The 13,658-nt window shown below is 49.0% G+C and overlaps 1 protein-coding gene across 8 annotated transcripts in view; it reads right to left on the reverse strand.

Moving 5' to 3' along the window:
* Positions 1–11,234, reverse strand: part of NSUN4 (NOP2/Sun RNA methyltransferase 4) — a 45,329-nt gene extending 34,095 nt beyond the window's left edge. For 4 of the 8 annotated variants that reach the window (XM_054489413.1, XM_054489423.1, XM_054489403.1 and 1 more), the window contains exons 1-4: positions 10,243–11,234; positions 5,987–6,330; positions 4,065–4,219; positions 2,036–2,196 (exon numbers count right to left, since the gene is read on the reverse strand). In XM_054489413.1, coding sequence (XP_054345388.1) covers positions 2,036–2,196; positions 4,065–4,219; positions 5,987–6,330; positions 10,243–10,335 — 753 coding nt within the window. In that variant the 5' untranslated portion in view covers positions 10,336–11,234. The other 4 variants (XM_054489458.2, XM_054489433.2, XM_063665069.1 and 1 more) reach the window with 4 other exon arrangements.
* Between the last annotated feature and the right edge of the window lie 2,424 nt (positions 11,235–13,658).

The following is a 13,658-nucleotide window of genomic DNA, read 5'->3' on the forward strand; positions in this document are numbered from 1 at the left end:
GGTTCGTAAGTAGCACCCCTGTAATGTAGAAACTGGTTAGGCTGACAGGAGAGGTCATGCTCTCTCCATCATGTTCCACTGCTCTCATATCAAGAAAAATGAATAGGCCGGGCACAGTGGCTCACGCCTGTAATCCCAGCACTTTGGGAGGCTGAGGCGAGTGGATCACTTGAGGTCAGGTGTTCGAGACCAGTCTGACCAACATGGTGAAACCCCGTCTCTACTAAAAAAATACAAAATTAGCCAGGCGTGGTGGCACACACCTGTAATCCCAGCTGCCCGGGAGGCTGAGGCAGGAGAATCGAACTTTGAACCCAGGCTTGAATCCGGGAGGCGGAGGTTGCAGTGAGCCAAGATTGCACCACTGCACTCCAGCCTGGGCAACAAGAGCAAAACTGTCTCAAAAAAAAAAGAAAAAAATGAGTAGGGGATTCCTACACAGGCAGAAAGCAAGTCTCAAGCCTATCCAAGATTCCATATGCCTTGGTCTTTCTTTCAGTTTCTTAGAGTGGTTGAGGCAGAATGGTGAGAACTAGACAGATTAGGTAAATCAGGTGACAACACAGAGACAACAGCTATATATTTTATATATTTTTAGAAATATGTGTTCTAAACAAATATTTTTAGAGTATGCCATTTAAAATAAATAACTTAAAAACATGAAGAGACCGGCCCAGCACAGTGGCTCACACTTATAATCCCAGCACTTTGGGAGGCCAAGGTGGGAGGACTGCTCAAGCCCAGGAGTTCGAGGCCAGCCTGAGCAACATAGTGAGACTCCGTCTCTACAAAAAATCATTTGCTGGGCATGGTGGCACACTCCTCTAGTCCCAGCTATTCGGGAAACTGAGGCAGGAGGACCCCTTGAGCCCAGGAGGTTGAGGCTGCAGTGAGCTGTGTTCACACCACTGTACTCCAGCCTGGGTGACAAAGTGAAAACCTGCCACTCAAAAAAAAAATAAAAATAAATATGGAGATTTTCAACATGATTAATAAGAGATTATAAATTAGATACTATCCATTTGGCAAAAAAATTAAGTTTGATAGCACCAATGTTGGCAGCATGTGGGAAATCAGTACTCATTCATTACCAGTAGGAGTGAAACTGGTTTAATCTCCACAGAGAAATTTAGCAATTGCTATCAAAATCTTAAATGGATGTAAACTGTTATTCAACAACTATACTTCAATAATGTCAACAAAATTAAAAAGGATTTAACCCCAGGACACATTATTAAATGAAAAAAATACAAAGTTCAGAATAGTAAGTATAATATAATATACTATCGGCCGGGCACAGTGGCTCATGCCTGTAATCCCAGCACTTTGGGAGGCCGAGGCAGGTGGATCACGAGGTCAGGAGTTCAAGACCAGCCTGGCCAAGATGGTGAAGCCCCGTCTCTACTAAAAAAAATACAAAAATCAGCCGGGCGTGTGGTGGGCGCTTGTAATCCCAGCTACTCGGGAGGCTGAGGCAGAGAATTGCTTGAACCCGGGAGGCGGAGGTTGCAGTGAGCAGAGATCGTGCCATTGCACTCCAGCCTGGGCAACAAAAGCAAAACTCCGTCTCCAAAAAAAAAAAGAAACAATCGTTATCCATAGGGTGGGGAAATAGGGGGCTACAGGCCAGAAGAGAGAAACTCACTTTTCACTGGATACTCTTTTGTGCCTTCTGAATTTTGTACCATGTGCTGTACTAACATTCAAAAATAAATAAATGAGCTTATTCATACTCACCTTCATGAGGCTTTCTGAGCAACCAAGTGACTTGAGAAATAAAGTAAGCCTAGTAACTTTTTCCCCCACTCAAATAGGTTCAAATTCTTTTTTGCTGCCAACTATCTTTAATAGAGATAACAACCAGTCATCTAAGCTGATTTTTCTTTTGGTCAAATCACCGATGTAGAACTGGCCAGTCCAGAAACAGCTCTACATGCTCAAACATAGGGGCTGGATCCTAACTCCTCAGGCCCTGGAGCCAGGATGGGGAGGCCGCACTAAGCTGGATGCATGTCCTACATCAAGAATCACTCACCCGGTCATAGGTGTCCCCCTCCAGTTCTCCCCATTTCCTGCCATCCCATGAGGTAACTCGAACTTGATTTCCATCCCTGATCTCTTCAGGCACATAGCTGTGAAGGATCTTCTGTAGTCTGGCTATTCGAGAAGTGGAGAGATCATTGGCAGCAAGATTGCCTATGGAAATAAAGATACTTCAGAGGCCATGGCCCAGTGAAACATTCCACCAGCAATGGCACTGATGGAGTCAGACCAATTCTCAGGCAGTCCCAGCCAATGCAAACCCCAGCATCAGGAACGTTTATTATGTGCATGGCACAGCATCAGTCATTCTGGAGTAGGGTTACAATGGCAAACACCTAAATGGGCCAGAAAGTAAGAAAGTTATTTAAGTCAATGAATAAAGCAGACCAAGTAAGACTCCTTTCCTTTCTCCTTTCCTGTCCCCTCTCTCCTTTCTCCCCTCTTTCCCCTTTCTCCCCTCTTTCCCCTTTCTCCCCTCTTTCCCCTTTTCCTTTCCCCATTCCTTTCCCCTTTCTTCTCTCCTTTCCCCCTCCCCTTTCCTCTCTTTCCTTTCTTTCCTTTTCTTTCTCTTTCATTTTTTTTGAGACAGAGTCTCATTCTGTCGCCCAGGCTGGAGGTCAGTGGCACACTCTCGGCTCACTGCAACCTCCACCTCCTGGGTTCAAGTGATTATCGTGCTTCAGCCTCCTGAGTGGCTGGGACTATGGGTGTGCACCACTACACCCGGCTAATTTTTGCATTTTTAGTAGAGACAGGGTTTCACCATGTTGGCCAGGCTGGTCTTGAACTCCTGACCTCAGGTAATCCCGCCTGCCTTGGCCTCCCAAAGTGCTAGGATTACAGGTGTGAGCCATTGCACCTAGCCACATTTTTTTTTTTTTTTTTTTAAAGACAGGGTCTCTGAGTCTGGGCATAGTGGCTCATGCCTCTCATCCCAGCACTTTGGGAGGAGGCCAAGGTAGGTGGATTGCTTCAGCCCAGGAGTTTGAGACCAGCCTGGGCAACATAGCAATACCTCATTTCTACAAAAATAAAAATATATTTAAATAATTTTTTAAAAAGAGACTAGAAGGCCAGGCGCGGTGGCTCACGCCTGTAAATCCCAGCATTTTGGGAGGCCAAGGCAGGCGGATCACAAGGTCAGGAGATAAGACCATCCTGGCTAACATGGTGAAACCCCGTCTCTGCTAAAAATACAAAAAATTAGCCGGGCATGGTGGTAGGTGCCTGTAGTCCCAGCTACTCAGGAGGCTGAGGCAGGGGAAAGGCGTGAACCCAGGAGGCAGAGCTTGCAGTGAGCAGAGATGGCGCCACTGCATTCCAGCCTGGGCGACAGAGCAAGACTCCATCTCAAAAAAAAAAAAAGAGACTGGGTCTCACTATGTTGCCCAGGTAGGTCTTGAATTCCTGGCCTCAAGCAATTCTCCCACCTCAGCCTCCCAAAGTGCTGGGATGATGGGTGTGGGCCACCATGCCCAGCCAAGAATATTTATTTCTAAAAAAATATGCTCTCCTACTATTCTGGAAACCTATGGCTCTCTTCATCTTTGGTAGATACTACAGTTTATTTACCCAAAATTATTCTCCTCTTCCTCCTCATGAATAGAACCCCAATTTTTTAGAAGGGGAAAATTGCCCCAAAAGACTACATTTCTCAACCTTTCTTTAGTTTCGCTCTTGTTGCCCAGGCTAGAGTGCAATGGCGCGATCTCAGCTTACCATAACCTCCGCCTCCTGGGTTCAAGCGATTCTCCTGCCTCAGCCTCCCAAGTAGCTGGGATTACAGACATGCGCCACCACGCCAGCTAATTTTGTATTTTTAGTAGAGATGGGGTTTCACCATGTTGACCAGGCTGGTCTGGAACTCCTGACATCAGGTGATCCGCCTGCCTCGGCCTCCCAAAGTGCTGGGACTACAGGCGTGAGCCACTGCGCCCGGCTGAACCTACCACATTAAATGTACCTGGGACTAGGTGAGGTGGGGAGTTCTCTCTGCCCAACACACCACCACCCTGACTTACGGCAACAGCCAGTCTGAAGCAACGCTAGTGTCTTTCCCCCAGGAGCTGCACATAGGTCAAGCACGATGTCCCCAGGCTGCAGGCCAAGGGCCAGAACAGGCAGCAAGGAGGCAGCATCCATCAGGTAATAGTCCATGACACCCAGGCTGCCAGGTCTGGAAAAGAGGAGACCACTTATTGTTAAATTCCAGGTCAGGACACCCACTGGGAGTCAAGGCCACCAAGTCCATGCCCTCTGGGGCCTGAGCTCCAATCAGCAAAAACTCATTTTTCAGACCCACACTTACTTATTCACTTATTCACTCATCTATACGGGAGCCAGAATGATTATTTATTTACTGATTGATTGATTGACGGAGTTTCACTTTTGTTGCCCAGGCTGAAGCACAGTGGCACGATCTCAGCTCACTGCAACCTCCGCCTCCCAGGTTCAAGTGATTCTCCTGTCTCAGCCTCCTGAATAGCTGGGATTACAGGTGCCTGCCACCATGCCTGGCTAATTTTTTTTTTTTTTTTGAGATGCAGTCTCGCTCTGTTGCCCAGGCTGGAGTGCAGTGGCACAATCTTGGCTCACTGCAACCTCTGCCTCCCAGATTCAAGTGATTCTCCTGCCTCAGCCTCCCAAGTAGCTGGGATTACAGGCTTGTGCCACCATGCCCAGCTAATTTTTTGTATTTTTTAGTAGAGATGGGGTTTCGCCATTTTGGCTAGGCTGGTCTTGAACTCCTAACCTCAGATGATCTGCCCGCCTCGGCCTCCGAAAGTGCTGGGATTACAGGTGTCAGCCACTGTGCCTGGCCAATTATTGTTTTAAAATAGCTGTCTTCCTCACTAAACTGGAAGCTCTATGAGGGCTTGTTCACTGAGGCACTTAAATGCCTAGCATTCGGTAGACAAATTTTTTTTTTTTTTTTTTGAGACAGAGTCTCGCTCTGTCACCCAGGCTGGAGTACAGTGGCACGATCTCAGCTCACTGCAACCTCCGCCTCCTGGGTTCAAGCAATTCTCCTGCCTCAGCCTCCCAAGTAGCTGGGACTACAGGCGCACATCACCATACCCAGCTAATTTTTTTTGTATTTTAGTAGAGACAGGGTTTCATCGTGTTGCCCTGGCTGGTCTCAAACTCCTGAGCTCCGGCAGTCCGCCTGCCTTGGCCTCACAAAGTGCTAGGATTAGAGGCGTGAGCCACCACGCCCGGCCAATATTTTTTAATAAATAAATCAGTCTTTCAAAAATCAATTCCCATACCCTACAACTAACATTGAGCTCTCCTTAACTGTTACAGCATAATTCAGCATTTGATTCTGCAGTCTTTTCTCATTCAACTTCATATACATGAGGATTGAATCAAGAAACTGGAAGTTCTTTCTTTTTCCCAGTCTAATACCAAGTTTGTGCCCCTAGGCCAGCCCTATTTCCTAGGAAAGTCCCACTACCTCTTTGCTACCATGAAGTTACTTTTCCTATTCACTTTTATGGGTGGCTGTGAGGGCAAAATGAGAAGACTGCTGTGAATAACACACATTCCAACTTGAGAGGGCCCAGTGAGTGCTCACGTAAAAGGTGGCTGTTTTCTACCAGAGGCACAGAGCAGAGTGGGTTCAAAGTGCAGGTTCTGGGTCTAAATATGAGTCACACCACTTACCATCTGAGGGACCTAAAGCAAGTAAGAATCTTAACTTCTCTGTACCTCAGTTTCTCCAAATGTAAAAGAGCAATAATACTACCTACTTCATAAGGCTGTTGACCGAACAAAAAGAGATAACATATGTATAGCACCTCAAAAAATGCCTAGTCTGTATAAACATGCCATAAATATTAGCAATATTATGGTCCTTATTACAGAGGGTACAAGCTGGGTCTCATCATGTCTACTTCCAGCAGGCACTCAGGACCGCTCCAGTCATGGCTCCAGATCCTACCTGGCAGGAGGGAAGCGACTGATATCCCCTCTGTCAAAAGTGAAGCATCGAAGGTTCGGACTGCAGGCCCAGGAGGCAGGGGATGGGGCTGCAGATTGGCCACCCTCAGACTGCAGTTCCCAGTGGGAGATGGCTTCATTCACAAAGTCCTTGGCACTCAGCTGCTCCAGCTTAGCACTTACATGATCCCAGGCAGCAAAGTTATTGACCAGTGCACCATACTTCTGCTCTGAGAGGAGACTGACACGGATTGATGGCCAAAGATCTCCAAACTGCACACTGTAAGTCATGTCAAAATTCTGCAAAGCCAGTCGAACAGCAGGGAATTTGGGCTCTGTGGCAGCCTAAAAGAGAGAGGACAGGCTTATTGGTTTTCCCTGTCTTGCCTCTACCCCCTACTACCTGACCCCACCTCAGAGCCTAGGGGCAAACTTGGATCCAGCTAGTGCCCACTCCTGCTTTTGCATCCTGCCTGCCTGCCAGAGAAGTGTGAGAGGGAAAAGTAGTGGAGGGTGGGCCTTCCCATCCCAGGGTTGTCAGATAAAGATGTAACTCTCACGGTACTGTGCGGGGATCATCAAGAAGGGGGACCTTGGAGAAAGAGGAACTTAGGAGAATGGGAGCTCAGGAGAGGACTCTTGAGGAGAGCCTGCAGAAGATTAGGAGAAACTATGGAGGCTCTGGGAAGCTTTGAACTTAAAAGCAAAAGGCCCTTTTCTTCTGAACAGTCCTATTTTCAAAGCACTTTCATGTCTACTAGCTTATGTGAGCACTGCAACTGATAGCTCAGTAAGATACAAAAAAAAATTTAACATTTCAATTTGATGAAGAGATGTGGGTAACTTACCTAGCGTCATGCAGTGACTAGCACCACCATGCTTAGAATCAGAGGGTTAAGGGTCATGTTGGGAGAGTTCCCAGACCCCAGAAAGGCTGGATAAGGAGGGCCCACAGAATCTTGAGGTGTGAACCAAAACAGGGACTTGTAGGATGACTGCTACGGTGGTAGCAGGGGACAAGAGCGAGGAGGCAGAGTAAAAGAGAAATGAAGACTTCAGATGAGGAGTGCACAAGTCGGTCCTGGTTGCTGCAGCTGGGATGCTTGTTATAGCTGGCAATCTTGTTACTATCTATGCCTTGCTCTGGCCTAGATTTTTGGTCTGGTCAGAACTTTTGCTCTGGCCCTCATTTCTTGTTATGGTGAGGACTCTTGCTCTATGACTTTTGCCCTGCTGGGACTCTTGCTCTGGCTCCTGCTATGTTGGGGACTCTTGCTCTGGCCTTGACCTTTGCCAGGTTGGGGACTCTTGCTCCGGTTCTGACTTTTGCCATCATAGACTCTTGCTCTTGCCCTGACCTCTGCTAATTTGGGGACTCTCACCCTGGCGCTCATTTATGCTAAGCTGGGGACTCTCACTCTGGCCCTGACTTGTGTTTTGTTGAGGATTACTGCTCCGGCCCCAGCTTCTGCTAGGATAGGGACTCCTTTTCTGGCTTGGACTTCTGCTCAGATGATGGCTCTTGCTCCGGCTCTGACTTCTGCCATCATGGGGACTCTTGCTTTGGCTCCGGCTTTGGCTTTGGCGGGAACTCCTGCTCTCGCTGTCACTACTCTGGCATTCACTAATAATAGTGGAACTACAGCTGGGATTGGTGCTACAGCTGGAATCCTTGGATGAAGGCAAAGGGCAGCTGTAGGGGATCTGCAGAGGCTCTCTGCAAGGGCCTTGAGAGGCCACAGGGTAGATATGGAGGCCACAGGGGACAGTATCAGGGTAGGCCCGGACTCGGGGGACAATGGGTAAACTTTGAGGATCAAAGGGTGTTCTCAAAGGGATAAAAGAATAGATGTGGGTAGAACAACGAGGCATCACAGGCTGACAACAAGGTTGGGGTGGGCCCCTGGGAGTGCTATAGGTGTCACACACAGGCACAATGGGAGGGGGGCCTGTCGAATGATTGAGGGAGCCAGACAGTGGGCAGGGATGGGGGGTGGAGGGAACCACAGAGTATATATGGGTATTGCAGGGGGGCTCTATGGAGGGTCCATGGGGGCTGCTCTGAGCATAACTATTGGGCGAGACAGGATCACAAGGAAGGCAGAGGGGAAGAGAAGTGGCGATAACACTTTTGAGGGTTCTAGGGACCACAGTCGGTAAGGTAGTCCCTGGGGGAAGTTCTTTGGGGCTGGAATTTGAAGGAGTTGTGATGTATGGCTGCATACAAGAAGGACCAGAGAGGCAGGAGGGAGGTGGGGGACAGGTGTGGGCCTTAGCGGGCTTGGGCTGGCCAGAAGGGGTGTGCTGGGGAGTGTTGACTAGGGAGAGACATTTGTCAGGAGTACGTGACTGTCTTAAATCTGGGGACTTAGGGGACTTCGGTTGAGGGGAAACTGGAGTGGGAAGAGGGGGTTCATTATAGCTTCTGCGGGGAAGTGACTGGGGTGGAGATATAAACTGGTTGCCCAGGGGTGAAGGGAAGGAAAGGACAGAATGAGGACCATGGGGACGAGATGGTTCCTGGGAACAGGGGGGACCAGAAGTTGTGGTGCCCGGGGTTAGGATGAGGTAAGAGTTCCCAGTTGCCTCCCAGGAGAGAAGGGACTCACAGCAAGCCTTCCTGGGAGCCTGGGACTGGGGTGAGCAAGGAGAATCAGTACTCCCGGGGCACAGGCAGATGGCATAGCAAGGACTCCCAGGGCTAGGCATGTAGGCCTCTGAGGAAAGATGGGAGTAATGATAAGAACCTTCCTGAGGTGAGCTGGGAGAGCCAGGAATGCCTGCCTGAGAAGAGAGTGGGGAGCCACAACAATTTTTCTCAAGGGGCAGGTCAAGCTGTGGTTTGGGTTCACAAGAGTCTAGAGGCTTAAGGCTGCCACGGTAAAAGCTGCCAGTAGGTGGGGAAGATGCTGGGGAGAGAAGGGGGTCATTATTACTTCTCCCTGAGCACCAGTGAGAGGGCAGAGAGATCAGCCCAGTTTCCAAAACTCTGTGAGAAAGGGTTGGGGAGGCCATAGGACTAGTTTCCACCGGCCGGCGAGCAAGAGGAGGTGAAAACGTGAGGCAAGTTCCCGGGGTGCTATGTGTAGGAGGAGGCGAAATCATGGGTCCAGTTTCCAAGGGTACATGAGTGAACTGAGGGGAGGTCACTGGGCTCGTTCCCGGGGACTGATGAGCAAGGGGAAAGGAGGTTGTCGGGCTGGTTCCAAAAGCTGAAGGGCATCCGCTAGAGTAACAGAGATTAGTGTGCTGGTCAAAGTACGTGCTTCGAAGACAGGGACGCCGCATTCTCGAGGGACTCATCCAGCTGCAATAAGGGGTCCGCTGACAGAGAGGGGGTGACCCCGGAATGCTGAACTGCTCAAAATAAGGGCTGGAGAGTGGGGAACCCGAGTGGCAGGGCTCGCGGTAGTAGGTCCTTTCCAGGAGTGGGGAAGAGGACTCAAAAGAACATCTCCCTGAGTGCGAGGAAGGTTGTGGGGGTGGAAGAGATGGTGGAGGTGGCGAGGGAATCGGCTGGGGTGGGCAGGGGGGCGTGCCGGTCATAGAAGAAATTCCAGGGCTTCCAGTGAGGCAAGAAAAAGGGTCTCTGGAGAAGCAGGGAGAGTCCAGAGGATGAGAGGATTCGTTGCACCTTTTGCCAGGGTTTGGGCCGGCAGTATGGACAGGGTGGTCGCTGTAACCTTTCCCGGTCGCCAGAGGCAGCTCGAGGTTGAGGAAGGGGCTGAATCCTTTCCTGCAAGGCGGCGGAGACCCAGGAGTGCAGGCAAGGTCGCTATGGTATTTTCCGAGGGATGAGGGCGACCAGGCTGGAAAATCAATGAGGAAAGGAGGAGAAGTCATGTGGGGGAAGAATGGGCAAGGGAAAGGGGGAGGGGAGGGAGGGAAGTAAAAGGGGGAGTGGGGGACAGAAAGGTAGGTGGACACAGCTGGGGAACAAGAGACGGTAACATCACTAAAAAGAATGAAGGCGAAGGTGATGACGCAACTTAGAGGGGCGGAGTCAGGCGACTACAGACGCAACTTAGAGGGGCGGAGTCAGGCGACTGCAGACGTAACAAGTGGAAGAGACTAACGCTCGGGACGTAAAGAGTGCGGACAGAGGCGGTGACGGAAAAGACCAGAGAGGGAGGTGCCTAGGGACGCTCCGTGGAGTGCTTGGGAAAGACGCTAGGCGTTCTAGAGGGCCGGGAAACGGAAAGACTGGAGAAGTTTCCACCCTCACTGTTCCCTCCTGCGCCCCAAGCCGGACCTTACCCATTTCTTCTTATATCGATGTCTCCGCGGGACCGTCGCGAAGTTCACACGCTTTAGCAGCTCCCGGACACCCCTCAGTGTCAGCGCAGCCATGTCGGCGTGCGCCACTGGGTAATTCCGACCGGAACCGCGACGGGAGACTCGCGTGTTCCGGGGAGGTGGTAAGCGCCACCCAGCGGGACACGAGCGAAAAAAGGGGAAGGAAATACATCCGACGCTCTCCCAGGACTCCGCGCGCCTCTACAGACTCCGCCCAGCCAGGGGTCCCCTGAAGGCTGCTGGAAAAAGAGCAACCTGGCACCCGGAATAATGACTCTGCCTGGATGCTTAGAGCAGTGCGAGGGACTCCAAAGAAGCCCCTAGCCCACTTGGGGAATCAGGGAGGATTAGGAGCTGGTGGTTGAGTACCGAAAGAGTTAGCTAGGCGAAAAGGGGCGGGAAGGGCCTCCTAGGCCGAAATTGCATGGAGGAAGATCCTTAGGTAGAGGAAAATTAGACCAGACTTGTAGGCAGAAGCAGATTTGCAGTGAAACGAATGAAGCTTAAGTTTCAGGACCTGGCCGGGCGTGGTGGCTCACGCCTGTAATCCCAGCACTTTGGGAGGCCGAGGCGAGCAGATCACGAAGTCAGGAGATCGAGACCCTCCTGGCTAACACGGTGAAACCCCGTCTCTACCAAAAATACAAAAAATTAAGCCGGGCGAGGTTGCTGGCGCCTGCAGTCCCAGCTACTCGGGAAGCTGAGGGAGGAGAATGGCGTGAACCCGGGAGGCGGAGCTTGCAGTGAGCCGAGATCGCGCCACTGCACTCCAGTCTGGGCGACAAAGCGAGACTCCGTCTCAAAAAAAAAAAAAAAGGAGGCGTGGATAACCCACCCCTTGTTTAGCGTACCATCAAGAAATAACCATAAAAATGGGCAACCAGCAGCCCTTGGGGCTGCTCTATCTATGGAATATCCATTCTTTTGTTCTTGTACTTTAATAAACTTGCGGTCACTGCATTGCGGACTCTCCCTGAATTCTTTCTTGTGCGAGATCCATGAACCTCCCTTGGGGTCCGGATCGGGACCCCTTTCTGGTAACAACGCCTGTAATCCAGCCAATCTCCCTGCCTTTTGATCTCCCTGCCTCACTGCTACCCACCCTGATAATTGGCTGTTGAATGATCATTTAAAAACAGTTTCTGATCATGTCCCTCCTCTCCACTGGATCCCTACTGGTGATGTCAAATGTTGTTGGGCCTAACGCTTCCACAATTTGAGAAGACATAGTTAAGAAAAATAATACAAAACTTGGCCGGGCGCGGTGGCTCACGCTGCCCCCAGCCGAAGGCTTTTTCTTATTTGGCATTTGAATGTGGAATTTTGGAATTTTCTTATTGGCAACAAATACTGTCAGTTATTTTCCTTGAAGTGACAGGCTCACTTTGTTCGTTTTTCAAGAAAAAGGCTGGCCGGCACTGTGGCTCATGCCTGTAATCCTAGCACTTGGGAGGCCGAGGTGGGTGGATCACCTGAGGTCGGGAGTTGGAGACCAGCCAGGCCAACGTGGTGAGACCCAGTCTCTACTAAAAATACAAAAATTAGTTGGGCGTGGTGGCTCATGCCCGTAATCCCAGCTACTTGGGAGGCTGAGGCAGGAGAATAACTTGAACCCAGGAGGCAGAGGTTGCAGTGAGCTGAGATCATGCAACTGCACTCCAGGCTGGGCAACAGAGTGAGACTCTGTCTCAAAAGAAAAATTCTAGTATATTAAAATATAATTGATTTTTTCGTTGACCTTGTATCCTGAGACCTTCCTAAACTCAATTATTACTTTTGGTAACTTTTTGGAAATCTATTCAGGTTTTCTATGCATATGGTCATGTCTTTTGTAAATAAAGACACTTTAACTTCTTTTCTATCTATCCCTTTTTTTTTTCTTTGCTTTATTCCACTGGCTAGGACTTCCAGTACACAGTTGAATGTAAGTGGTGATGGTAGACATCCTTGCCTTGTTCCCATTCTTAAGAAGAAAGCATTCAGTACTTTACTGTTATATATGATGTTAGCTGTAGTTTTGTGTGTGCATGCACCTGCATGTGTATAGATGTCCTTTCTTAGGTTTAGAAAGTTCCTTTCTGTTCCTAGTTTGCTGAGATTTTAAAAAATCATGATAGTTGTTGATTTTCCTTAAGTTTTTTTTCTATTAAGATGATCATACAGTTTTACTCCTTTTTTTTTTTTTTTTTTTTTTTGACGGAGTTTCGCTCTGTCACCAGGCTGGAGTGCAGTGGTGCCATCGCGGCTCACTGCAACCTCCGCCTCCTAGGTTCAAGCAATTCTTCTGCCTCAGCCTCCTGAGTAGCTGTTGTCACAGGCATGCACCACCACGCCTGGCTAATTTTTGTATTTTTAGTAGAGATGGGGTTTCACCGTGTTGGCCAGGCTGGTCTCGAACTCCTGATCTCAGGTGATCCGCCGACCTCCCAAAGTGCTGTGATTAGGTGTGAGCCCCTGCGCGCAGCCAGTTTTACTTCTTTATTCCATTACTATGATGAATCATATTGACTGACTTTTCAATATGAACCAACTTTGCATTCTTGTAAAAAACACATTAATTCATGATACAAATACAGTATTTTTTTTCTTTTAGACAGAGTCTTTCTCTGTCACCCAGGCTGCAGTGCAGTGGCACAATCTTGGCTCACTGCAACCCACGCCTCCCGGATTCAAGCCATTCTTCTGCCTCAGCCTCCTGAGTAGCTGAGACTATAGGTGCAGGCCACCACGCCCAGCTAATTTTTATATTTTTAGTGGAGACAGGGTTTTGCCATGTTGGCCAATCTAGTCTTGAACTCCTGACCTCAGGTGATCCACCCACCTCGGCCTCCCAAAGTGCTGGGATTACAGGTATAAACCACTGCGCCCAGCCGATGATACAGTATTCTTTTTAAATATTGTTGGGATTCTTGGGTCTGAGTCAATGAGTCATATTTGCCTGCAGCTTTTTCTTCTTATAAAGTCTTTGTTTGATTCTGGTATCAGGGTAATGCTGGCCTCATAAAATGAATTTAGGAAATGTCCCTTCACTTCTATTTTCTTTTTTAATTTTTTATTTTTTTGAGATGGAGTTTCCTTCTTGTTGTCCAGGCTGGAGTGCAATGGCATGATCTCGGCTCACTGCAATCTCCGCCTCCCAGTTTCAAGCGATTCTCCTGCCTCAGCCTCCTGAGCAGCTAGGATTACAGGCACCCGCCACTGCACCTGGCTGATTTTTCTTTTGTATTTTTAGTAGAGACAGGGTTTCACCATGTTGGCCAGGCTGGTGATTTTTATTGATATATAATAATTGTACATATTTTGGGAGTACATGTGATATTTTGATACATGTATATGATGTATAATGATCAATTATGAAGGGATTGGAATATCCATCA

This window comes from Pongo pygmaeus, chromosome 1 (genome assembly GCF_028885625.2).
Source record: "Pongo pygmaeus isolate AG05252 chromosome 1, NHGRI_mPonPyg2-v2.0_pri, whole genome shotgun sequence".
In the NCBI taxonomy this organism is placed as follows: Eukaryota; Metazoa; Chordata; class Mammalia; order Primates; family Hominidae; genus Pongo; species Pongo pygmaeus.